Source organism: Numenius arquata, chromosome 17 (assembly GCF_964106895.1).
Source record: "Numenius arquata chromosome 17, bNumArq3.hap1.1, whole genome shotgun sequence".
Taxonomy (NCBI): domain Eukaryota; kingdom Metazoa; phylum Chordata; class Aves; order Charadriiformes; family Scolopacidae; genus Numenius; species Numenius arquata.
This window is the reverse complement of record NC_133592.1, coordinates 1370502-1395212: the sequence shown is the minus strand read 5'-3', so window position 1 is coordinate 1395212 and position 24711 is coordinate 1370502. Positions and strand designations below refer to the sequence as shown.

The 24711-nt window shown below is 47.3% G+C and overlaps 1 protein-coding gene across 1 annotated transcript in view; it reads left to right on the top strand.

Annotated features, from left to right (window-relative positions):
- ABCA5 (ATP binding cassette subfamily A member 5) overlaps window positions 1–22610 on the top strand; it is a 28500-nt gene extending 5890 nt beyond the window's left edge. Inside the window, exons 6-38 of the mRNA XM_074160273.1 lie at window positions 104–245; window positions 896–1084; window positions 1428–1575; window positions 2361–2529; window positions 4068–4126; window positions 4671–4781; window positions 4995–5170; window positions 5595–5714; window positions 6493–6631; window positions 6779–6869; window positions 7081–7220; window positions 8712–8831; window positions 9830–10031; window positions 10279–10448; window positions 10854–10987; window positions 11931–12068; window positions 12613–12726; window positions 13087–13257; window positions 14206–14319; window positions 14575–14712; window positions 15215–15289; window positions 15846–15937; window positions 16515–16641; window positions 16737–16854; window positions 16964–17055; window positions 17213–17388; window positions 17870–17945; window positions 18031–18125; window positions 18539–18658; window positions 18873–19022; window positions 19958–20037; window positions 20292–20347; window positions 20996–22610. Coding sequence (XP_074016374.1) covers window positions 104–245; window positions 896–1084; window positions 1428–1575; window positions 2361–2529; window positions 4068–4126; window positions 4671–4781; window positions 4995–5170; window positions 5595–5714; window positions 6493–6631; window positions 6779–6869; window positions 7081–7220; window positions 8712–8831; window positions 9830–10031; window positions 10279–10448; window positions 10854–10987; window positions 11931–12068; window positions 12613–12726; window positions 13087–13257; window positions 14206–14319; window positions 14575–14712; window positions 15215–15289; window positions 15846–15937; window positions 16515–16641; window positions 16737–16854; window positions 16964–17055; window positions 17213–17388; window positions 17870–17945; window positions 18031–18125; window positions 18539–18658; window positions 18873–19022; window positions 19958–20037; window positions 20292–20347; window positions 20996–21103 — 4150 coding nt within the window. The 3' untranslated portion in view covers window positions 21104–22610. The remainder of the gene's footprint in view (window positions 1–103; window positions 246–895; window positions 1085–1427; window positions 1576–2360; window positions 2530–4067; window positions 4127–4670; window positions 4782–4994; window positions 5171–5594; window positions 5715–6492; window positions 6632–6778; window positions 6870–7080; window positions 7221–8711; window positions 8832–9829; window positions 10032–10278; window positions 10449–10853; window positions 10988–11930; window positions 12069–12612; window positions 12727–13086; window positions 13258–14205; window positions 14320–14574; window positions 14713–15214; window positions 15290–15845; window positions 15938–16514; window positions 16642–16736; window positions 16855–16963; window positions 17056–17212; window positions 17389–17869; window positions 17946–18030; window positions 18126–18538; window positions 18659–18872; window positions 19023–19957; window positions 20038–20291; window positions 20348–20995) is intronic.
- Window positions 22611–24711: the final 2101 nt, after the last annotated feature.

Genomic DNA, 24711 nt, shown 5'->3' with positions numbered 1-24711 from the left:
TATTAAAAGAATGGTAGTTTTAGCTCTTTTTATGTGTGAATAATTCAGGCTGGGGATTCATTGACGGGTGTCTGTTCTTTTTTTTTTCCCCGTTTGCTCCTAGGCTTTCCTGGGTGCTGCTCTACGTGAGCCTGATTTTTGTCATGTCCATTCTCATGGCGGTGATTGCAACGGCCTCCTCCCTCTTCCCCCAGAGCAGCGCCTTCGTCATATTTCTCCTTTTTTTCCTGTATGGAATCTCCTCAGTAAGTTTTCCTGCTCCTGTTGCATTCAGCCATCCCACCCCTTCCCTGGCCCGCGCTGGTCCGGACCCTCGCTGTGAGAAGCGTCTCTCCTCGCTGAAGTATCTGAGCTGATAAGCGTCTGTCCTTGAAGTGGGCACGCTCCGTACAGCACCCTTTTGATGTCCAAACCCATGCCCTCTTCTAAACGTGTGCCGTTAACATACGGTGTCACGTTAAAACCCTCATGAAGGGTCGGAGAACTAAATTACACAGCAAATTGCTTGTCTGAGTTCACAAGAAACCGGCGCAGAAATAGTTATTTCTAAGGAATGATGGTTATTTCCAGAAATGGTGCTGTCTGTCGCTTACAGCAGGTACTGCCCAGGGCGGACGTGCGCGCTCAGCCCTACGGCTCCTTATTTTTCTTTTGTAACTCTTTTTCTGGGCTCTGTCACCTGGCATCTTTGGGCAATTGTCCCTCCCGCTGGCCTGTTTGTAGGGGCGGGAGGTGTGTGAACGCTGCAGCAACTCTGCCAGGGAAACAATACGATTTTCAGAAGCAAAATAGAAACTGTGGGTCTTTTTACTTTAGTTTTTCTATACCCTGTATTATTATTTTTTTTTTAATATAGTACCTTCTTATATATATATTTTTTTTAATCTGTCCTTAGGTTTTCTTTGCTCTTATGCTGACACCTCTGTTTAAGAAGTCAAAGCACGTGGGAATAGTGGAGTTCTTGGCGACACTGGCTTTTGGCTTCGTGGGCCTTAATATTGTCCTGCTGGAAGATTTCCCCAAGTCCTTCGTGTGGATTTTCAGCCCCTTGTGTCAGTGCAGCTTCTTGATCGGTGTCGCGCAGGTAAATACCCTTCTGCTCCGACGGCAGCCTCATTGTGCTCATCTTGCATTGTTTTCAAATAGGTAGTGATGTAGATATTCTTAAATATATATATATTTTTTTTTTTAATACACTGATGATGGTGGGGGAAAATGCCTATTTTAATAGCTTCCCGTGGCAATTTAATACCAAGTAAAATAGAGCGCACCATCAGGCAACTGTTATTCTTTGTGTTCATCGCTGTGATCTCAGTCACTCTTTAATTCTGTTTATTTTTTTCCTGTTGCTGAGTTTTGCGCCGTGTCCCTCCGGGCTGGTCCCGTGCGGGTGTGTGACATCTCCCTCTCCCCGTGTTTCCCGGCAGGTCATGCACCTGGAAGATTATGAAGATGGCGCCACGTTTTCAAATCTAAATCAGGGTCCTTACCCGCTCTTTATCTCTCTCATTTTGTTGGCGCTGGATAGCGTATTTTACCTGCTCGTGGCCGTCTACCTTGATCAGGTTATCCCAGGTATGTCCATGGGGAAAAACGGAACTGAGCTGTGGCAGCATCACCAGTTCCTGCTCTCCTGAGCCTGGTGGCATTTCTGACCGAGTTCCGACTGCGGACAAGGGAGAGGCTGCTCTTTCCAAATACAGTCTACGCTGTGACTCGGAATACTTCTAGCTGAAATAATTTATATTGTGAGGTGTGAGGAGGGGCGTTAGCGTGTTTAGAATTGACGGCCTTTAGCTACACCGGCTAAACTTTGTTTCCCTCTTCCTAAAGGAAGAGCTTCCTTTCTGGGATAACCAGCGCCTCAGCCTCGGGAATTTGCTCTTCCAGGGCTGAAAATTAGCAAACGCTCTGCCTGTTCCAGCCCGTTCCTTGTGACGGCGGTCGTTTAACGTGACACGTAGAATGGAGTTGTTGATCTCGTGACTAACGCCTGGTTAAGCCCTTCAGCCCCCTTTGCCTCTCATCTCTCGGGCTTTCTGTTGCCCGTGTTTAAGTCGCTGGTCTTTCAGCGCCGGGGATTTCTCTTGCCGGGGAAGAGATTTGCGTGTCTATTTAAATACTTGGCAAAACTGGCACCTGCTCATGGTGCTGGTGGGAACTGTGGCTTAAGTGCAGCTCAGGTAGACTTGGCTGATGAAATCCCTCCAGAACGGGGGTGTGGGCTGGCTCCTTTTACAGCTAACACCCCAAAGCTGAGGAGTAGCTACTCTTATCCCAGGACTTCTTGTACTTTCACAACACTTTGTAATGTTGCAGTTACAACAACAACAAATTGTCTTTTTCCCTTGATTATCCAGGGGAGTTTGGACTGCGCCGCACGCCGTTTTTCTTCATGAAGCCCTCGTTTTGGTCAAAGCGCAGAAAAAATTACAAGGAGTTGTACGAGAGCAGCGTCAACGGCAGCTTAAGCTTCAGTGAGATAGTGGAACCCGTGCCTTCCGAATTCCAGGGCAAAGAAGCCATCAGGTAGGATTCCCGCCCTGCCCCACGTGCTGATGGGCAGGTCACCTGGGGCCCTGATGTTTTAGGGGGATGTGATTTGAAAATCGCTCTTGTTTCTCCACTCGTTGGATTCAAATAGCATATGGTATGCATTGCGGGGAGCCCTCAGCCACGGCCAGCTTCCATCTTCAAGGAAGCCCCATCATCAAGGAGGTGGATGCTCTCCAAGGGCAAATCACTGGGCTTAAAGAAAGGGTTTGTTTGTGGGTTGTGTTCCTCCGGCTGGAACCGGCCGCTTTTCCATTCCCTCAGTCTCACCGAGGCCACGAGAGGCGTAAGCGGTTGCAGATGTTGAAACGCCTACTCTTCTGGGAGGGTTTAGTTTTCCGGTAACACACATTTGAGGAGAAAAAGCTGAATTCTAGGTTGGTGTGGAGGCTGTTGTGTTCTCTGTAGGCCAGAGGAGAACTTGGTGGTGGTTTTACCCAGCTGCTGTATCTAAGAGTGTGAAACAAGACTGAAAAATAGATGGCCACGCTTGTCTTTTGTGTTGCATTTCGTCACCCGTTGTCTTGCATCTGGACTGTCATGTATTTTTAGTGTGTCTCAGATATTATTTTCAGTATCTTCCTTTTAGCCCTTGTTTCCATCGTTTTCCAATGGTGCAGCCCGATGGGAGTTGAGGAACTCTGCGTCCTCGCTCCTCCGGGTTGGCTCCGTTAGTCTCAAATGATTATTTGAGCTTAGTGAGCAGATGAGTCTTGTGTTGTCTGCGCTATCCATGTCTCTTTGGGCATCTGCCATAGGTTGAAGGGTCCAGTTTTAATCCCGATGTTCACATGAGAACATTGTGGCCCTTTTTGCATTATTCATCCACACTGGACTCTTTCCATGGCATCCTTCCACCAGCTCTCCATTATTTTCTCACTGTCTTGCCATCTTTACACATACAGGTTTTGTTTTCTTTCATACCCAGTTCTCTTTCCCACTATTCACACCTGTAATCCACGCCACATCCGCGTTTTCAGGGTGGCCAGGCTTCCAAAACACATCCTTCACATGGTGCCTTCAGACAAAATGGTTGGGTTTCTTCATTTTGAAATACGGTGGGGCTGGAGGGAAGGTTTTGACCTTTCTTGGAGAGAAAGATACCTGTTTTCTTTTGCCTAACTTTGATCAAGAGCAGTCAGTAATCACGTCTTTGGAGTCTGGTCTACTAATCCCTGTCTTCCATACCGTGTCTGTTGAGCCTTCTCTGGCACTGTGAAACTACTGGGGAGTAGCTGTGCCATTTTCTAGCTTGGCAAACCTCTGGTGCATTGTTCTACCCTGTGGAAGAGACACAGATTTGAAATAATTCAGTTTGTCATCACAGGAAATACCTTAGAAGGTGACCAGAAGCAGCTCTCTGGTGGAGATGGACTCGGGTCTGCACAGGTCGTTAGTGTCTCTAGTGCCGCTTCCGCACGGTCGTCCTGTTGTGACTGTTGCCGAGTGTTGATCGTTCAAAATGACGTATAAAGATCCTAAAATAGTTTATAAAATGACTTGTCTTCTTTCAGAATCAGCTGTGTTCAGAAAACATTCAGGAAAAAGGGGGAAACTGTGGAGGCTCTCAGAAGTAAGAACATTTTAGCTTTTCAGCTGCTTGTCAGGGGCCGAGGAGCGAGAGCTGAGTTGTCGAGTGACCTTTTCTGTTTCAGTTTGGGCTTTTTGGTTTCTTTTAGCGGGGAGGGACCTTGGAGCATGAATGCCAGGGGTGCCTGTGTGTGTCTTCTCCCAGCGCTTTGGCAGTGATCGTGTTTAAAATGGTACCCCAAACCCAGGAGCCCCTCCATCACTAAAGAAAGCTGGCATCGTCCCCCTTCCTCTTCCTCTGCCCGTGTCGTTAGTGATATGTTCTTCCCTGCCCCATCTCCCTCATCTTTTCATCTCGCTTCCCCGTGTGGTTTTTAAACAAGGCCACCCCTCAGGCGGTGCAGGGACTGTCCCAGCCCCGGTGGTCCCGTGCGGGGGCGTTGGAGGTAAGGTGTCCCTCGGAGCAGAGCGTACATGCATACCCCATATGTCAGTATTTGAATTTCCCTCTGCGGTAGGAGCCAGCTCCGGGTGCCGGGAGCACATCGCTAATGTCTCCCCTCTCTTGCCCCCGCCCCGGGGACCAGATTTATCCTTCGACATCTACGAGGGTCAGATCACGGCTCTGCTGGGGCACAGCGGCACCGGGAAGACCACGCTGATGAACATCCTCTGCGGGCTGTGTCCGCCGACGGACGGTGAGCTCCTCGGGGTCAGGAGATCCGGGGTACCCTGCTTCTGAAATCCAAAATAACCTTCTGGTTATTTCGGGATGCACCAGATTTTTCTCTGGATAATGTCTGGAAGAGTCCGCTCTAGATTCATGCCCACATTAACCTGCTCCCTGGCTGTGAAAAAAAACACCTCTCGGTTGATTTCTTCTGCTTTGTTTTTTTTTTTTTATTTGTTAGGGTTCGTCTCTGTCTACGGGCACAAAGTCTCGGAAATCGATGAGATGCTTGAAGTGCGGCAGATCGCGGGGGTGTGCCCCCAGTCCGACATCCACTTCGATATATTAACCGTGGAGGAGAATCTCTCCATATTTGCTGCCATTAAAGGAATCCCCCAGAACGATTTGATCCAAGAGGTAGGTCACCTGGGCACGGATATTGTCTGATACATTCATTTTTAACCTGTGGGGCAAAACACCCTTACACTGCACCCATAGCTCCTTAAGACGTTTGCAGGGAAATATTCCTTTACAGCAAACAGAGAAGGAGGCAGAGCACAGACAGGGGGTTTTACATAAACTGCTAATTTTTCCTAGGAAACTAAAATGCTCATGAAACATTTTAAATCCCGGTGCTTGTGTTCAAGCACAGACACCTTTTAATTCTTCGGGTTTGCTGGAGCTTAAGTCTCTGGCTGTACAGGTTTGGACAGGGCACGCGGTTCAGACGCAGAATACACTGAATTAGGAACAGTTAATTTGAATGTTAATTGTTAATGATCGGGTTAAAAAATTTTGTGGCCTTTTTTTAAACGGAAAATGTGTATCTTACGTTGTAAAGGTGCAGAAGGTGTTGCTGGATTTGGATATGCAGCCCATCAGAGACAACCAAGCTAAAAAATTAAGCGGGGGCCAGAAGAGGCGGCTGTCGGTGGGAGTTGCTGTTCTGGGGAACCCGAAGGTGAGTGGGACAGATGTTCCCAGATGCCGTCACCAACACACCTAGGGCTTGATGTCCCTGGTCACAACTAAGGAATAAAATAATGTGTAAGATGCAGAAATTGTCCCTGTGAGCATCTGCTGCTCTCTTCTTTCTTCATTTACGTTTTTAAACAATTAAAATCCCTTCCGTAGCTTGTGCTTGAGGATGGTGGGGCCGTAGGTAATGGCAGGAGCTCTGGATTTGATCCCTTTGTGAAATAAACAGTGTGACAAGTTCTGTGTTGTCTCTGGCAGGTAACGTGTAGCTCCCAGCAGCGACACTGTGGGAGACTTTCCTCGCAAAGCCCCTTGGAGCAGGGATGGAGCCGGGGAGCTCCTTTGTGTTACGGATCTATTGTTTCTGGCCTGTGAGAACGGGAACCGCTTTTAGATCTGTACTTAAAAATGGTGTGTGTGACACTTCACCAGGATTTTAAAAGCGTGCGTGTGTATTTGACCATCCCTTACTAGAAGGAGGGAGTACGTAGCTAAGCATAATTGTATTAGAAACGGAATAAAGCAGACTATGGCATTAACTTACTGCATGATTTTTCCATGTGTCACGACAGGAGATAATTTATTCAAAGCCCAGTGAAGACAAATGCCTTGCATGCTCTAGGATGTTTCCTGTATGTTTTAGAGGCCTAACGAGCAGCGTAAAGGGAAATCCCAGTCTCTGTTTCTCAGGTGGGGTTTCCTGAGGTCGGTACCTCGCGCCCGGATCCGGCTTTGCAAACGCTGCTTGTTTTTGCCTGAAGGTTTTGCTGCTGGATGAGCCGACGGCGGGTATGGACCCCTGCTCACGGCACATCGTCTGGAACCTCCTGAGAAACAGAAAAGCGAATTGTGTCACCGTTTTCAGCACCCACTTCATGGACGAGGCGGATATCCTCGCCGGTGAGTCCTGCCGAGTCCCCGAGGGACAGCCACCCTACAGAGCAAAAAGCGATGCTTCTCTAACCATGCCTTTATTTGAAATATATAGGTTTTTTTGGGAGTAAGTTGACAGTCCTATGATTTATATTTTTATTTGTTTGTTTCTAGATCGTAAAGCTGTGATTTCTCAAGGGATGTTAAAATGCCTTGGATCTTCTCTCTTTCTCAAAAGCAAATGGGGAATTGGCTACCGCCTGAGGTATTCTTTTTGTGTGATGCCAATTACATGACATCTACCTTTTTTTATTGTTTTCTGTTGAAATCTCTGAGAAAGCACCCCCTGTCCCCCCAAAAGGATCCCGTTATCATCTTCAAACTGCATGTTTGGTGTTCTGCTGGCTGCTAGTTCTGATGCAGGCGAAAGGAGAAAAGCAAGCTTTAAAAATCCAATTTCTTGTGCGTTCTCGTAGTATGCACATCGATGCCTACTGCAACACGGAAGCCACGACCTCGCTGATCCGGCAGCACATCCCTGCGGCCAGCCTCATCCAGCAGAACGACGAGCAGCTCGTCTACACCCTGCCACTCAAGGACATGGACAAGTTTGCAGGTATGGATGGGTTTGTCGTGGTGCAGGGTTGAGAAATCCATCAAGTGTGGCTGGAGCCTGCAGTTCTTGTCAAGTTGTCACTCCTGCATTTATGTGTTTTTATACATATTCATTGTTTGGCTGTGATTTGGCTGATGATCAGTCTGCAAGGTCTTTCTCAGGCGAGTGAGGACTTCATCGCCTCCTCCGAGGGGGTTGTGGTACGTTAAGAGGGATGTGGGTGCCTGGCACCAAGCTCTGGGGACAAGCCTTTGGCAGGAGGGTGAAGAGACCCTTTTGTCGGAGAATGCCCTTGTCCTGCAGACCCATGGTCTCGCTGCAGAGCGTTTCGGTGAGCAGGGCTGGCCTCCAAGTCCTACAGGAATCAATCCCCCTTGTTGAGAGCCACAAAGAGCGTGGTGTCACCGCCTTACAATCCAGCGGGGAGAGGGAGCTGGAGCAGACGTGCTGGTTTCACTAGATGGCAGCAATTTTCTGGTCAGTCCTGCACCGGGCTCCTTGTTCATCTCCCAGGAGAAAATGGAAGAAATAGCGTGTCCTTTGCACTGTGTGGAAAGCTGAGGGAGAATCAATACTGATGGGAGTGTGGCTCATGTTTCATAAATGCTTTTTTTCCCCGCTGCATTTGACCAGTTAATAATTTATTAGCTTTACCTTTAGCAGCCACTGCGTGTACTTCTGAAAAACGGGCATCTCTAGGCAAGAGTGGATCTGTTCCCCCGGACTATTTTAAGGAGAAGCCGAGGTTAGGGATACGCCTCAGCTACTGGGGCAGAAGAAATCACAGAGATCTGATGAGCATCATTGTGTATGCAACTGCTCTTCCCATTTTACGCATTTGCATTTCCCTTCAGTGTGACCTTGCCTCTGAAGCTCCTCATTTTTTCAAGTCCTTCGCTTCATAGGACTGGCAAGAGCCCAATAACATTTTTTTTTTATCCCAGGGCACTAATAAGTGAACATCTTTGAACATCATTTTGGTCTTCAAGCTATGCATGCCATCCAGGATCTCCTGGCCAGTTAAGCTGGCTTTACAGATCTGGTGTTGTGTGTATATATATATGTATGTATATAAAAAATACTCAGTGTTGTTATTTGTAAAATCTCTTTATTCCTGGGCAGGGATCTAGGCAGGGCGAGCCCTCCTGCAGTCCCTGTGTGTGATGTTTCTCGCCCCAGCCAGGAGGCAGCTCTGAGCCCAGGAGCTCTGGGATGCTGAACTGGTTTTCATGAACACTACACATTGGGGAAAACAAGCTGCGTTTCCCACACCTGACCACAGAGGTTGAAAGGTTTTCTGCTTATCCCAACCTTGGTTCTCAAGTGATCTATCTGTGTCTTCATAATTAAGCAACCATATTTGCCCGTTACCTGCTTTTTTTTCTGCCGTGCAGAAGGCTTTAGGGATGCCTCTGATGTGCTTGGAGATCTCTCAGGAAGACGATGAAATCCTGTTCCGGAGTAACCAGTACGTTTCACTTCTGTCTCTAGGCTTGTTCTCTGACCTGGACACTCATTCCCATTTGGGCGTTATCACCTATGGGGTTTCCATGACAACGCTGGAAGATGTCTATCTGAAGCTGGAAGTTGAGGCAGAGATCGATCAAGCAGGTGGGATGCACCGTGGCTGTTTTCCTGTTTTCCCTCCTATTTGATATTAGTTTTAATTAGTGTAGAGTTGTCCATGCCACATTACTGCCAGAAGGAATTTTGCTATGGAGGTAGGAATAAATCCTCTCGCAGTGTTGCACCCAGCAGCGTGGGGCTCCTCGGGCCGCTCGGCGTTCCAGGCTTCTGAAATATTCAACACAAAAAACACACAAAAGCAGGGAGTTGGGTGGGGAGTGATTCTGGGAGGGTCCAGGGGAAAAGCTCTTTACTAGCTGTCTCTGCAGTAATTAATTTTTCATCCAGTGTACTCACATCTAATTTCCTTGCTTTACAATTGCGTTTTTTATGGGTAGCTTTTCAAAAAGTGCTTTATTTTCCTAATGGAGCTTACTTTCAAGAAACTGTAAATGGGCAGTATAAAATTTATTTCCAGCCTTCTGGGTGAACAGTAATATTAGCCTGCACTTAAGGCTGAAATAGCTGAATTTGTCTTTCTTCCCCTCCTTTAATTTAACTTCCGATTCAAATGAAGAGTTGGGACTGCTTAATATTACTCCAGAACGAATCAGTTCTTCCTTTGATGCCAACTTTGAGTGGTTTAAACTATCTTAATCTTTCTAGAGCTTTCTCTGCGATGCAGACTAGTAAACCATCCTGCTCCGCAAAGCTTTTTCTTGGGTGTAAGAGGGTTTAAGAGCTGAATGTGCTGGTGTGAGTAGTACAGGTGCACGCGTAGGCTGAGGGTATGGAATTGGGGCAAGTTGCGCCTTGTGTGCTGCAGAAATTTGTGTCATCTGCCTTAAGCCTCTGCTGTGGGGGTGGTTCCGGGCTTTGGGGGAGACTGGTGTCACTGGGCTTGGGGTGAAGTCGAGAGATGGGGATGGGAAGCGATGCCTTCTGCACCAGCAAGGGGAAGGAGTTGGTGGCCACCCGACATTCTCCAGCCTCGGCATTTCAAACCGCGTCGCTTTGACGGAGCATCAAATCTTCTTTTTCAGATTATAGCGTGTTCAGTTCCCAGCAAGTGCAGGATGAAGCGGATACAAAGTCCTTCGACGACATGGAGCAGAGCCTCCTGATGCTCTCGGAGACGAAGGCGCCAGCCATGAGCAATACAGCCCTCTGGAAGAAGCAGGTTTCCACCATAGCGAAAGTCCATTTCCTTAGTCTCAAGCGGGAAAACAAATGTGTGAGAGTTATGTGAGTATTGGGGTTTCCTCATTTGTACACGAAATTCTCAAAACCGGTTTGAATGGCACTAGAGAAATGGCAGGATGCAATTAATTTTTATCTCATAGTTACATTTAAAATATAATTAGCTTGTAGCTATCATTATTGTTGAATATGTGTTTTTGGGGGGGGGGGGGGCGAGGGAGATGTTTTAATAGCCTAAACTGGGTTGACTTTCGCTGAGTTTTAATAAAACCGAAACTTTTATTTCTTTCAGGTTGTTGCTTTTTCTGATTTTTCTTGTAGTTCAGATTTTACTGTTTTTCATACACCACATCATCAAAAATTCGGTAGCTGCTATCAGGCTTTCCCCAGATCTGTACTTGCTGAAGCCCGGCGAGGACTATCACAAGTACAGGAGTCGTCTCCTGCTGCAGAACTCCACAGGTAGGAGAGCAGACCTGGGGGCAGCCCCCGGCTCCACCGCTCGCTGTACCGTAGCATTTCCCTGGTGGGAAAGGTGCTTCTGGGGTTCTGTCAGCTAATTCTCTGCTCAGCTGGAACTTGGAGCTAACGCTGTGCTTCCTCACTGCTGCGTTTGACTTCCACGAATTAATTGGAGAATATGACCCAAAAAATTTCTTGAATGCTTTGGAGGCTGTTGAGTGGGAGGACAAAATGAAACCATTCCTGTTGTTCAAAACAGCAGAGGGCTCTCTCTGGAGGGGTGTGTAAGGAAACGGTGATCTCTCATCGTCGGGCTGTATCGGTGGGAAAATGCATCTTTAATTCTGTGTAAGACGCTCGGAGCTGGCGATGAGTAATGGTGGTGTTTTCTCTGTCTGACACCAGAATCGGATATAGATGACATTGTCCGCTCTCTTGGGAGCATGAACGTCCTCTTGGAGATGTTCAACGACAGCGATTACGTCTCGGCTGCCCCTCACAGCGCAGCTCTGAACGTGTTTGACCTTGAATCCAGGCAGGTGAGACGGACAGAGCGGCTGAGTCCCACAGAGCAGACGAGCGGCTGGTCAGGGGCTGGCTTTGCTCTTCTCTTGCCCGAGAGGCACGTATGGAGTCATATAATCAAATAATTCCATGTAACGTTGCTTATACAAGAGGCCTGCAAAGAGGACTTGTGTTAACAGAATGGAAATGTTCTCAAAGTAAATGTTCTTCCCTAATAATAATTATGGTAGGCTAATAAAACTTCCATCCCTCTTCCTTCCCCACAAGGATACAAAAAGCCGAAAGAAATACTTTACTTCACAAGAGACCTGGCATAGGAATTTATTCTTTTTTATTATTTATACTGGCCGAATTAAACAATTTGACAGAAGTATAATTCCACGGTGCTCTCATGTGTAAAGAAAAATTAGTTTCTTGGATTATAAGTGTTCGTTTCAGTCTGGTCGCTGAAGGAGTGTCAGAAGGATCTGAACATTGGGGTCGTATTTAATCTCCACCAAAGGAACTGCTTTGCAATGTGCCAGCTCTGCCTCGGCCGCCCGTTTATATTCATTGCAGACTGTTAGTGTCAGTGTGACGGGGCAGCCCTTAGCTAATGCCAGGCTTTGCCTGTCTGGTTTTTAAATGCATTAACAAGAACATATGAGCGCGGGCTGTTGTGTGTTTTGTTTCTGAGACTGTAATTGGCCGGAGCATCGTTTCTCATAGTGTCACGGCTGCATAAAACATTCTGGGAATTCATTCCAAATAATTTCTTCTCTATGACCGTGACTTTTTTCCTGAATTAGGTTATGTGCTATAACCACCCTGAGCAGCCCAGAGCTTCCTGCAAAGCATACTTTATTATGCAGAGATTTTTCCCAATGTTCAGGTTTAATTAAGCCCATAGGAGACCCCCCTCTCAGGGCACTACCTTTTGTGCAGAAGAATTAATACAGCAAACAGTTTCCTTTCCAGAACTATGTTTTCACGGTCATATTCAACAGTACCATGGTGCATTCCCTGCCGGTGTTGATGAATATTGTCAGCAATCTGCTCCTGCGCAGTTTAAACGTGACGGAGAGCATCCAGATCTGGAGCAACCCCTTCGTTCAGGTGAGCAGCGCGGCAAAAATCCCCCCCTGCCTCCCCAAACACGGGGGCGGGTGGCGGAGCATCCCTGGGGAGCATCAGCGGCACCAAGGGCTCCGCGCCCAAAGTCCAGAGCCCTGGACCCGGAGTAGTGGATGTTTGCAGAATTAAAGAGGACTTGAAAGGTGCCGGGGTTTTGTTCTGTGGCTTGTGGACGTGGAGGAACAAGGGGCTTGGGAAGAGCGTGTTCTGTTGGGGATTTGTTCCAGGTCACCCGCAGCTCTCGGAGGCTGAGCGCGGGGATGTGGAGCTCGGCTGGCTCCTGCACGGAGCTGGGGTGGCCTTGGGGAGAGGAGAGGACCTGCTGCAGGACATCAGTGCTCTAGGAGTTTATTAGATGATCTTAAAAAATGATCCAAAAACTTCCAGAGGTGTTTCTCTTCTTGCTGCAGCTCAGGTGATCTGGAGATGCAGAGAATGGCTGTTTTAGCATTAACAGTCCAATTCTAAATGCATTTTTTTTGGTCACGGTCATTCTGGTACTGAAGAAATCTGATTTATATTTCAGAACCTTCCAGAAACAATTTTCAGACTGGAGATCTATTTTGAAGCTGTGTTACTGGGAATCATTATCACTGGGATGCCACCCTATTTCGCCATGGACAATGCAGAAAACCATAAGGTAAAATCCCAGCTGTTGATTCAGAGACTGCACAAGAACTTGAAAACTTTGGGATTTGGGGAAAATCTGAAGAGGTGTTTGGAATAGCGCCTTCTGCTGTGAGAGGCAGGGTGGATGTGACTGCTCTTTGCTGCCTGGGCCAGAGCAGATTTGGGAAAAGCCCTTTTGCTTTCCGTGGAAATGCTTTTTGCTGCTTTGGCAGCTAAAATGGGGAGTAACTGGGCAACGCACCGATGCCACGGCGGTATAGAAGCCGTGTATTAGAGGGAAAAACAAGATCCTGCTCAGATGCAGGGGCAGATTAACATAATGCTAATTTTAATTAACTTTTAATTAACATTGCGTTTTCTTCTGTTGCAGATCAAAGCGTACACGCAGCTGAAGATAGCGGGGCTTTACCCCTCCGCCTACTGGACTGGCCAAGCCGTCGTGGACCTCCCGCTGTTCTTCTCCATCCTGGTCCTGATGATCGGCAGCCTCTTCGCCTTCCACTACGGCGTTTATTTCTACGTGGGCAAGTTCCTGGCTGTGGTGAGCGCGGTGGGGACCGGAGCACACGAGGGGGTGTGAGAGCATGGTTGTGTTATTTTCCATGAGTGTTTATTTTTATTAGATGTTTCAATAGACTTTTTTCCAGCCGATACACAGGGAAAATGCTTAATGAAGGCAGCTGGCGCAGAGGCACCACTCAGGCTGCACCAAAGGCGAAATAGTGCCACTTCTCCTGGGGAAAAATATTAATATTTTGGAGTTTCATTCAGAACTGGAATAAAATGGAGCTTTAAAATACCTAGATCTTCCATGGAAATGCTCCGTCCTTTTCTGCCCTGCCTGCTCTTCGGTGCCGATTGCTAATTGCTCCGTTTGCATCGGCGTGCAGCTAACGACGAGGTTACAGTGACTTTGAGCACAGACCGGCTCCGCAGTGAATTGCAGCATGTGATGAAACTGAAGAGACTACAAGTCTTCATGTCTTTTATATTCAGAGCGGGCTTCCCTGAGATATTGGCTGTAATTGAGAAGAATCACATTTTCCCAGCTGCTTTCCCAAAAGCTCGGAGTTAATCGGGTTTGGGATGTGACCGTGGCGCTGCCGGGCTCTTTTTCTGCCAGTGCCTCTACCCTTGCTTTAATTTCTGCAAATATGCTAAGGCTGAAGGGTGGAATTCCTAAAATTTGCCAAAATCCTCAGGTCAATATTTATGAGAGCCTGTGTTGTTAAAAAAAATGGGAAATAGTTTAAAGGAAACTGAGCGAGTGAGGTTCCTGCCTATCCACGTCCTCTTTTATCTGTGTCTTTAATAGTAGCTGCTGTATGTACCAGAGTGGCAAAATATATCAAATTAAGTGAAAGAGATGAATTCAGAGTTCTGTAGCTCACTGAAGTGATCCCAGTTGATACTTAGACAAAAAATTCCACACACACACCCCCCGGGTTCTCGCTGTGTGTTTCCTGAGACACCTTTCCTGTCTTTGCAGATTTTTTGCCTGATCGGGTATGTCCCCTCGGTCGTGCTCTTCACTTACGTGGTCTCCTTCACCTTCAGAAAAGTCCAGAATACGAAAGAATTTTGGTCATTTATATTTTCAGTGGTGAGTAACTTTCCCTTGTGTTGGGTTAGCAAGGAAGGTCAGATCTCTCCAGAGCCACAACAGGCTTCCCAGTTATTTTATTTAATTCTGTGTCCTTAATGCACAAGAAATTTGAAACACTTACCAATGTCTCTTTATCACTGCCATATCCTAAATGATAAGAGATTTAAAAAACATGCCTCAAATTAGGAAACGTACACTTCGAGAGTCTGAACTGGGTGAAAATGGACTTTTTTTCCCTTTTCTTTTGTACAGACAGCCTTGCTCTGTACGGTTGTCACTGAAGTGGCCTTTTTTCTGGACTATTACCTGGTAACCACCGTCCTGCATTATGTCTTCTCCATCTTCATTCCTATTTATCCCCTTATTGGCTCTCTGATCTGCTTTATAAAGGTAAGGGGGCACAAGAAATCCTCTCCAGAGCACTTGCAGGTGGCTGGGGTCGGGTGGGTGTCTAACGATAACAGGACAGCAGATACCTGCCTACTGCTGCAGTGTCATCCGTAGCTATTTAACGCGGGAAGAACAGCAACGCTTGGTGAAAACTCACGTTGTTTTCTGTAAGCAGAATGTTGCAGTTTTAAAATGAGGAAAGAAGCAAGTCTTCCCTTAGATATCTAAGGGAAAATCGTGCATTCCTCAGCCCGTGGACTGGGCGAACACAGTGGTGGGAGATGGATTAATTGGGAGTCGGAGGCTTTAAAGCGGGAGCAGCCCCAGGGAACGTGATGAGGTTTTATTGGCGTCAAACTCGTGCGAGCGGGGTCTCTGCAGAGCTCAGAAAGTGCTTGGGCAACAGAACTTAAATGACTGGCTTGAGATTAAAGTGCAGTGTAGAATATGCAGTCTCCGGTAGGTGATTATTCTCCTGAATGTAGTTTTTTTGCATTGTCAGGTCTCGTGGAAAGGGAAGCGAAAGAACGGAGGATACTACGACCCGTGGGACCGGCTCCTGGTGGCGGTTATAGCTGTAAGCGTGATTGTTTGATTATTTGCCATATTTGCTGTAGAGAATTGCTGACTCCTGCTGGGAGCCCCTTCTGTTCAAGCATCTTTATTAATAAAGATTGGATGTAATGCCGAACGTCGCTGGAGCCTGCAGCTCTGCAGCCTGTTGCAGCACAAACGGTATCAGTAAAAGCTGCTGTGCCTGCCAGCTCAACGTCTGCTGCTTCAGGGGGCTTATTAACGGGGCCGATATTAGTCCTGATTACTGTGGGAGCCTGTGCTGATGGATTAAGAGTTCCAGAGCTGGAGACAGTCCCTTTTCTCTCCAAAATCCCCAAGTAATTGCTGTTTAATCTAAGCAGACTCTGGTTGTGCATCCTCAGTGTGGACCCACTGAGCAGCATCTCACGATACACTTCATTTTCTTGGAAGCATCAGCAATTCTGTGGTGGGGAAGAGCTGGAGCTCCTTGGCACTCATCGCACCGGTGTGACCAACTATGGGGCCACCTCTAGGGCCACCAGCCTCGCAGGGCTGGCAGTGCTCCCAGTAACCAGGGCTGTGTCTGTCTGTTTTAGCCCTATTTGCAGTGTGTCGTGTGGCTCTTCCTACTGCGATGTTTCGAGCTGAAGAATGGAGGGAGGACAGTTAGAGAGGATCCATTTTTCAGGTGTGTCTCTGTTGAACAGACTCTTAAAAAATAATATTCTAAAGAAGCCATTTTTAAAAATGATGCTGGTGATTAAACTGGAATATGCAGTGTATAGCTTTGGGGGATATTGCAGAACATAAATACCTGTGGTTATATCCCATCCCAGGTGTCTAAAGAATTCATTCTCCTAACTTTACTTTTGTGAAACTCAGTCAATAAAGTGCAGAAACAGGGTGGGTGTTTTTTGGTTTTTTTTTTTTTTACTTCCTTTTAAGTTATATCAGTGCAAAATCAGGAATTTTGTAAGGACATCCCCTATGTAAAAACAGGGGAACTTCCTTTCCCATCGCGCGGCTGGAGATGCTGTACCCCAACGAGGAGCTCAGCACAAAGATGAAATCGTTGCAGTCATTGATGGTTTTTTTGCTGTTTTGGGGCTTCTCCTTTGTGCTGCAGAAACGTGTTACTCCTGGCTTTGGCCAAACACAAATCTCTTTCTGCATCAAAGCAGGGAGCAAATCCTGACTGATTTCTCCCAGAGCTTTGTTCCACCTCAACGCTGAGCAGAGGCCGCCTGTTATTTTCTTCCCTGTAGAAAATGTTCCACAAAAGCCAAATCCTGGAAGTTCGCTGATGTCCCGCCAGATGAGAGCGAAGATGAGGATGTGAAGGCGGAGAGGCTGCGGGTCCAAGAGATACTGAGCAGCCCCAAAAGCGAGGAGGTAACGCCGTGCACCCGCGGGCACTGCCCAGACCCCGAACTGGGAGGTTTCCCAGAGCTACTGGGATCTGCAGCCGCTTCTCTCTTCTCTACCAGATGCCAGCAATCCTGGTCAGCCGCTTGCACAAAGAGTTTGATGAAAGAAAGGAATTTCTTCTGGGGAGAAAAATAAAGAAAGTGGCAACGAAACATGTGTCTCTCTGTGTAAAAAAAGGTTGGAGTTCACTTACTTGCTGTTGAGCTGGTTTTCTTTACAAAAAGCAACTCTCGAATCCGTTTCTCTGACCTCTGGGGCAATGTTTTGTGTCCCCTCCATCCTTTAGGAGAAATACTGGGGCTGTTGGGACCCAACGGAGCTGGGAAAAGCACGTTAATTAATATGCTCGTTGGAGAGATTGAGCCAACCAGTGGGCAGGTGCGTCACATGCTACAAACTAAATAGAAAATGAATCTATATTTAATTTTTTTACTATCACTGCAAGCATTCGCAAGTGTTTTTTGCTAGAACTTGACAAAAACAGTTCTGAAACTCAATAATATTATTGACTGAAGTCTGTACTTTTTCCTTGAAGGTTCTGATGGGAGATTGTTCTTTTGGCCCGAGCAGCGACGATGACTCAGTGAAGTTTGTGGGGTACTGTCCTCAAACGAATCCACTTTGGCCAGATATTACACTGCAGGAACACTTTGAAATTTATGGCGCTATCAAAGGAATGAGTCAGACCGATGTTAAGGAAGTCATAAAACGGTAAGTAGTTTATTATAGGAAGGTTTAAGGGTTTAGCTATATTTTTCTTAGGGCTTTTTTTCCCACATCTCCTAAGGCAATATTTTTGTTCATTTAAATTTGATGGGATCTTTTCAGCGAATTCAGCAAGCGTGAATTTTTATGTTAGGAGATACAGATTCAGCCACACAAAATTCAACTGGTATTTATATATTTTTTTATTTTTTAAGTCATGAAGTGCTGACAACGGCCTTTGCAAAGGCTGTTCAGGGCTTGGAACCATTTCTGGGTTGTCACCTCCTAGGACATGGTGCAGGAGGTTTTCTCTAGAAGCGCCCAGCTCCAATTCTGCTTATTGCTCTGCTTTTTTTTTTTTTGTACTTTATATACACACGTTTGTAACTGAGCTCTTCGAACGGGATTGTTTGCATCCTGTGTGATGAGGGGGAAGCCGAACCATCACCCTCTCGGCTTTTCCCGTGTGGTCCTCCCCTTTCTGCAGCATTGCAAGTGCCCTGGATTTAAAGGACCACCTGCAGAAGACGACGAAGAAGCTAGGCGTCGGGCTGAAACGCAAGGTACGGGGGGGGTCCCCGAGCTGCCACGCTGCTTGTCCCCCCCGGGGCCACGGTGTCCTGATCCTCTCCCTTTGCCTCCTCCCAGCTGTGCTTTGCCCTGAGTATGCTGGGCAACCCCCAGGTCACGCTCCTGGATGAACCCTCGACTGGGATGGATCCAAAAGCCAAACAGCACATGTGGTGAGTGCCAGCAGGGCCGGGCTGGCCACAGGCTCCTTTCTCTCTGGGCATTTGCCCAATTTTACGTGTGCATTATCCCTGTTAACGCTAGGGAGAGCCATAGACAGGGAATCGACACTGCTTCCGTGCCAGGTGCACTTCATCTGCGTCCTCTCCCAGAATAACTGGGAGATTAAAAGCTTGAAAGTCGAAAGAAATCTTAAAATATAAGGAGTATGAGATTTGAGTCATCTTTGTGGGAAAAAAAAAAATAAAAAAAAATCAGGTGTTAATTGTTGCTGTGGGAGTAGTATTGGTCCATAAAATACAGGGTTTGCGTTTGACCATCACAGCCCTCTGGCCCGACTGACCCTGGATTTACTGTTACATGCCAGATGTTTTATTCCGGGATGTTTTTTGGTTATGCTTTGTAGGCGGGCGATTCGAGCAGCGTTTAAGAATAAGGAGAGAGCAGCTATCCTGACCACCCACTACATGGAAGAGGCCGATGCTGTTTGTGACCGTGTGGCCATCCTGGTGGCCGGGCAGCTCAGGTACCGCGGGAGCCCTCTCCTGTGTGTGGCGGGGAGGATAGGACAGTTGTCAACTAGAATATATTGCTTTGAGAATATGGGTAGACAGTTTTTTTGTACCTTAAACTTGGAGCAAAATGAAACTTTAAACTGCAAAAAGGGTCTGTTAGAGGTGAGGCCGCTTTTCGAGTGCGGTTTAACGCATACAGCTCTGGTTTCTCTCTGCGCTTGGTAGGTGTATAGGTACAGTGCAACACCTGAAGAGTAAGTTTGGCAGAGGATACTTCTTGGAAATGAAATTAAAGGAGACAGCAGATGTACAGCAGGTGGAGTATCTGCAGAGCCAGATTTTGCACATCTTCCCCAACGCAAATCGTCAGGAAAGGTGAAGTTCAACAAATATGCAGAACACATTGATATTAATACAAACCCTCTGATTTCCCAGCAGCTCCTTAGTACCTACCTGGTGCCAAGATTTACAAAAAATATTTACATGTAGCTTAAAAGAAATAAAAATATAAAAAAAAGAGGAAGGGTTTTGCAGGCCAGCAAAAGCTGCCAGGGCGGTGGCCCGGAGCCCTGCGTGCAGATGTTTGGCACGGAGGAAGCAAAACTCGATTTCTGCATAGCTGGTGCCTGACAGCTTCCTCCTTGGTCAGGGCCCCCGGGAAACGGGGTTAAAATCTGAGTCACTGGCCCTTATCTGGAAATGCTTGAACGTTTTCTGGGGGTTTGAGGGCAGGTTGTGGTTGGTTTTCCCCCAACGGCTTTGAAATTCTGCTGTAGGAACTCGAGGGTCTGGCTTGGTGGTCACTGAGACTCTCGAAAAAAGGCATCGTGTGGGCAGCATTCCTCAAACATGGGGGATTTAGAGGAGAGCTCATTTTTCAGAAGCCACTGTGTGGGGTAGAGCAGGTCCCTGCTCTGGAGTCTGGGTCCCAAAAGATCCTGTGACCTCCATCTGAGTTCATTGGAAAGGCAAAAACCTCGTAACTTCGGGAGTTCCGGGCAGTGATTTTTCTTTCATGAGTTTATAGGCAGAATCTAAATGGTTGAATCTTGGCTGAAGAGCTTGTAAATCATAGAGCAGTCTCGGGGGGGGCTCGGCTGATGCCCCTGGACCTGGATTTCTGATTGGGGTTAGAAACCAGCTGGTCTGCTGGAGCTGCATCACTCCTCTTGTCGTGTATGATGATGTCTAGTCAAAATGCCTGGAGTAACTTTCAGAAAAAGAGTTTAAACCCACTCACTTGGATATTAATATTTTTGCTTTGAGTAGTTTTACCTGCAGCTAAATTTGCTTTGTTTCTTTTTTTCCAGCTTTGCTTCTATTTTGGCCTATAAAATTCCTAAAGAAGATGTACAGTCGCTTTCGCATTCTTTTTCCAAGCTGGAAGAAGGTAACTAAGCACTTGTTACCCATCACATACAGAAATCATTTTGTCTCCCATAACTGACACATTTGCCATGCGGTGCCACTTTTGCATTTCTGTTCCAAATTCATTTAACTTATTTTTTCTGTGATTATTGGTGTTCCCAACTCTGTTTCCTGTGCAATGACGAGTAAGCGCTTGTACCAGCTTAAAATGCTCTAAATCCAGTTGGGTCAGAGAGGGAAGTGTCCCTAAATGCACTCTCTCTATTCTTCTAACAGTGAAACACGCCTTTAACATCGAGGAGTACAGCTTTTCTCAGGCAACGCTGGAGCAGGTGCGTTAAAGCAGGGGCCACTTCGTGGGAAATTGGCTTTGTCCCCACCGCGCAGGAGCCGTGGGTGCAGTCCGGGCAGGTCGGGCTGGATGGGGAGGATGGGGAGCCTTGCGCTGGCAGCTCGTCCTCGGCACCCGGATTTCAGGCAGCCGGGGCCTGTTCGGGCATTTTTGGGGAACTGAAATTCCCTTTTCCAAAGTGAATTGGAGACTGCCAGCTCCCCTGCTCCTCTTTAGTCCCGTTTTCTTCTTTAAAATATTTATTCTCCTTTAAAAATAAGGTGCCAACTGCAGTGATTGAGGCAAAATAAATTTGTGGCGTTCGTGGAAATATTGCTCTGATTTAGTCAGAAGACGGGCATTGCGGTTCATTTCTGACAGGAGGGTAAAGCCCAGGCTTATTACTGCTTATTCTGCATTAGTTATTGCTGACCATAAGTGTCCTTCAGCTTGTGTTCGGTTCAACTTCACTTTCACTCTGCTCTTGAAGAAATGAGGCGGAGCAAGGATTAAAAAAAAAAAAAACCAAATACTAAAAACTTCCTATTTGGAGGTGAAGCGATACATTCAGTACCTGTGAGGTTTTTAGCGTGAATTCTATTTGTGGCCGAGGAGCGTGGCGTGTTCACAGCCTGTTTCTGCATTCCAGGTTTTTGTGGAGCTGGCTAGAGAGCAGGAGGAGGAGGACAGCGGGTTCGGGACGCTGAACAGCACACTGTGGTGGGAGAGGACGCAGGAAGACCGAGTCATTTTCTGAGCTCCTTACGGCCCAGATCTTCTCATCAGCTGGGGTTGTGTGCCGGCCGTCGTCTGCGCACACCCTGGGGCTTGTGTGTGGGAAAAACCAGCGCTGGGGCGGTCGCAGAAAATGGTATTTGGAAGCACTGAGGGAGTTCCACCGTCCCGGCCTTAGGAATAACGCCCCGATAGCGGTGAGCATCCCCACCGTTATTCTGGCTGGGCTGAAATTCCTTCTCCCCCTCGCTGTTTCCCGGTTTGCGTTGAGCGAGAAGGCGCTGCCCGGGCAGCGGGTCATCTCCTGGTGCCGGTGGCAAGTTGGTGGCTTGTGCCGGAGCACCCACCTGCCTCCCTCCTTCAGCCCTGGCTGCCCGCGGTCGGGCTCTCCTTGCTGGAAGTCCTGCCTTCGGGCAAAACCAGTTGTTGCTGGAGTGTTGCTGGTTGGTGGGGTCTTGCCGTGCCTCCTGCCCTGGGCTGGGCATCGCCGCTGCCCGACGAGGTGCCCTGTGGACACGTGTCCCTGTAAGGTCCTGGCCCCCGCCGGCCGCTCCGTCCCCGCTTATGCTTAGAAGATGCACCTGCTTAGAAGTGAGGGGGGAAAATCCACTCCAAAGTAACCGTGTTCACTGCAAAGAGGGTCCTGAATGACACTGCGAGCTTAGCTTGGTACCCAACCCACGTGAAAATCCTCATTTACAGGTGTAACGTGGCACTTGTCAGCACTTGTGTTCCCTCCTGCTGCAAGTTGGTGGCTGGGGGTGACCCCGCTGCCGTTCCGGGGGGCGTTGATGTTTGTAATGCATGCACTGTAGGGTTAAAGGGGGTGTACAGAAGCGGATGCTGGTTTGTTTGTGGTTGTTTTTTTTTTTTCCCCCCTGCTTGGTAAAAGTACAAAGACATAACTGTAGTTACGGGATTTGCAGAGATGTGAGTATTTCTCGTCTTCATGACAAACAGTCTAATTCTTCTGGTGGGTGTAACGCCCTGTCTCCCGCCAGCTGGTTTCAGAGACAGTCCTTTTCACATGTTTTCATTTTTTCTTGGCAGTGAATTCGTAAGTACATGCAAGGGCATTTCCTAATCCGTCTTTGTTGTGATAGCAGTACGTGATGCAGTGGTGTGCTCAGCACAGGAACGTTTGCTTTGTCCTGGCCTGGCAATTTTTCATTCACCTGCATAAACCCACAAAAAATAAGGTCCAAATTCACAGCCTCATCAGTAGGAATTGTGCCTTTGCTTTGCATAGAAGCACTAAGAAGAGCAAAATATGTGATCCTTTACCCTAAGATATGACAAAAGTATGTTGAAAATATATATTTTTTTGTTTTGTTTTTTTCTATGCAAAGCTATCATCACTTTTTTTTAGTTTTATAAGGTGAAGTTAAAGATTGCTAACAGTTTGTTGTGTCCTGCAATGAACAAATACAGAGAAGCATTTATATCAAAACACTGGCTTCATAAGTCATATCAGTTACATATCTTCACAGTAAAGTTAGAAAAGACCTTTGTTTTTCTTGCAAAAACTCAAAAAAAAAAAAAATGTGGCTTAAGGTGGAGTTCTGTGTCCCAACTGTTTGTAATTGTCAGGCACTAATGTATGTTATGTGTCTGATAATGGTTTATCATCACGTTGAGCCAAAATCTGTTTTCCTTAGTTTCTTACTCTGCGATGGGGGGTTGTGAACTCCATGTACAGCTCTTGCTTCCTCTCTTGTACCTGTAGATTGCATATAATGCCCATATTTTGGTTTGTAGTTAAAATCTGAGCCTGAGGGCTGCAGAAACACCTGGACGTCCCGTTTGCTTCCCCAGGGATGGGTCCCTTCCCCTCGGGGACACAGACTGAATCTGCCCGTGATGCTGAGCCCTGGTACTTGGCGTATCCCAGCTCTCCTGGGCTGGGAACGAAACAGGGGTAAAGATCAGGATTACAGCACCAGCCTCTAAACTGCAGCTCCAGTAACAATCTTTCTAGGGCTGAAGCCTCCCTGTAAGAAAAGAAAAAGCTCTTTTCTTCATGCAGCCTTCTATTTAGCCCCTGGGAAGCCCCGGCCCCTTCCTCCCAGCTGCATCCCTGCTGCCGGCCAGTATCTCTGGGCGTTTTCCTTTATTTGGAGCAAAGGTGGGACCCAGAATTTTGTCTTGTGATGCTTTCCCATATCTGTGTGTACCAGCTAAGTGTGTCTTCTCCAAATCCCACATTTCTTACTTCCATCTCTTTTTGTAAATGGTTTTTCAGCTGAGTGTCACCTGCCCGTCTGTCCGGCAGCGTACAGCACACTCTTTCCACGTGAGATTGGGAAAGTCCAGTTGTGGCCTGTGAGCCTCGATGTCTTAATTTTATTCTTTAACTTAGCGATGTGCAGAGTTGTTCAGTGCTGTCTGGGTGACATCACCCCATTTCAAATAGTTTTCTCATTTTCTGATGTTTCAAACGGATGGCATGAAAACTTCCATTGGCATCCAGAGTTGTTCAGCTTGGACCAGTGGGTGTTTGCCCTGGAGCGACTCGACTGGTGGTGGCACCGTATTTATGCGGTTACATGCACAAAGAATTTGGCTCCTGTGGTTAACTGCCTATCTGGGTGGGATCTTTTTGGTGCGGTGACGTCCTGTGTCGATGGGGCGTAAGGTGCTTCCCCAAAGCATCGCTGTAATCGGGGTGTGTTGCGTCAGATGGCTTTCAAAGTGTTGTATGACATCTATAATTGCCAGAATAGGGAAAAAACCATGCAAAATTAAACTAGAGAATCCCCAGGAACCTGCAAAGCTTTATTCCTGCAGGTTTTGTTTGGCTGTTACCGGTGACATGCCAAATCCCAGCCGTACCATTCACTGGTTTGTGCTCTAGGAGGGGAACTGGGGCCAGGGGAGCTGGATTGGGGCTGGGTGTGGGACTTGGGGCAAATCGGTTCCCTTTGTGCCACCGTTCCCAGGGCTGCTGTGAGAAATAGCTAGTATATCCGAAACTTGGAAGATGCGTTTACTTTGTGGTGTTAGTACAAGGTTGTATTTTTCTATGGAGGAATTTAATGTTTCTGATTTTGTTTACATTACCAAGAAAAGCCCTTATTTTAAAAATACCTCTGTAGAGCGAGTGAAGTCTACTGCGTAGCCCGCATCCAGTAGCAGGAACCAGAAGGTACTGAGTCCAAAGGTGTTTGTTACGTTCCTCCTGATGTTGCCGTCAGGCGCTTCAAATCATTTGCAGTTTATTTTATACACCAGTCCTTCTTTTACCACTTTGCTGTATTTGTAAAGTGAAGGTTTTTCCTTTTCCAGCAGAAAGTACTACCAAAATAAAGATGGATTGGATTGTTAAATGCTTGTGTTTCTCACACACGTGTGTCTTGCCGTGCTAGAAATAGAGGCAATCTTTTTGAAAAGCCTTTGCTGTTCCCTGGAGCGTAGCGGGGACGTGGGCAGAGCGTGGGGACCCCGGCCCTTGGCATGGCGGGGGGTGTCCGCCTGCAGTAGTTGCATGGTTTTAACTGAATTTGGGGAATTGCTGCCGAGGAGAAGGAGGAGAAGATCCACCTCCAGCCCTGTGGGTCAGCTAAGGACCCAGCAAAAGGAAAGGGGGTTGTGCTCCCTGCCCCTCAGTGGGGACAAAAATTACCCCAAAAG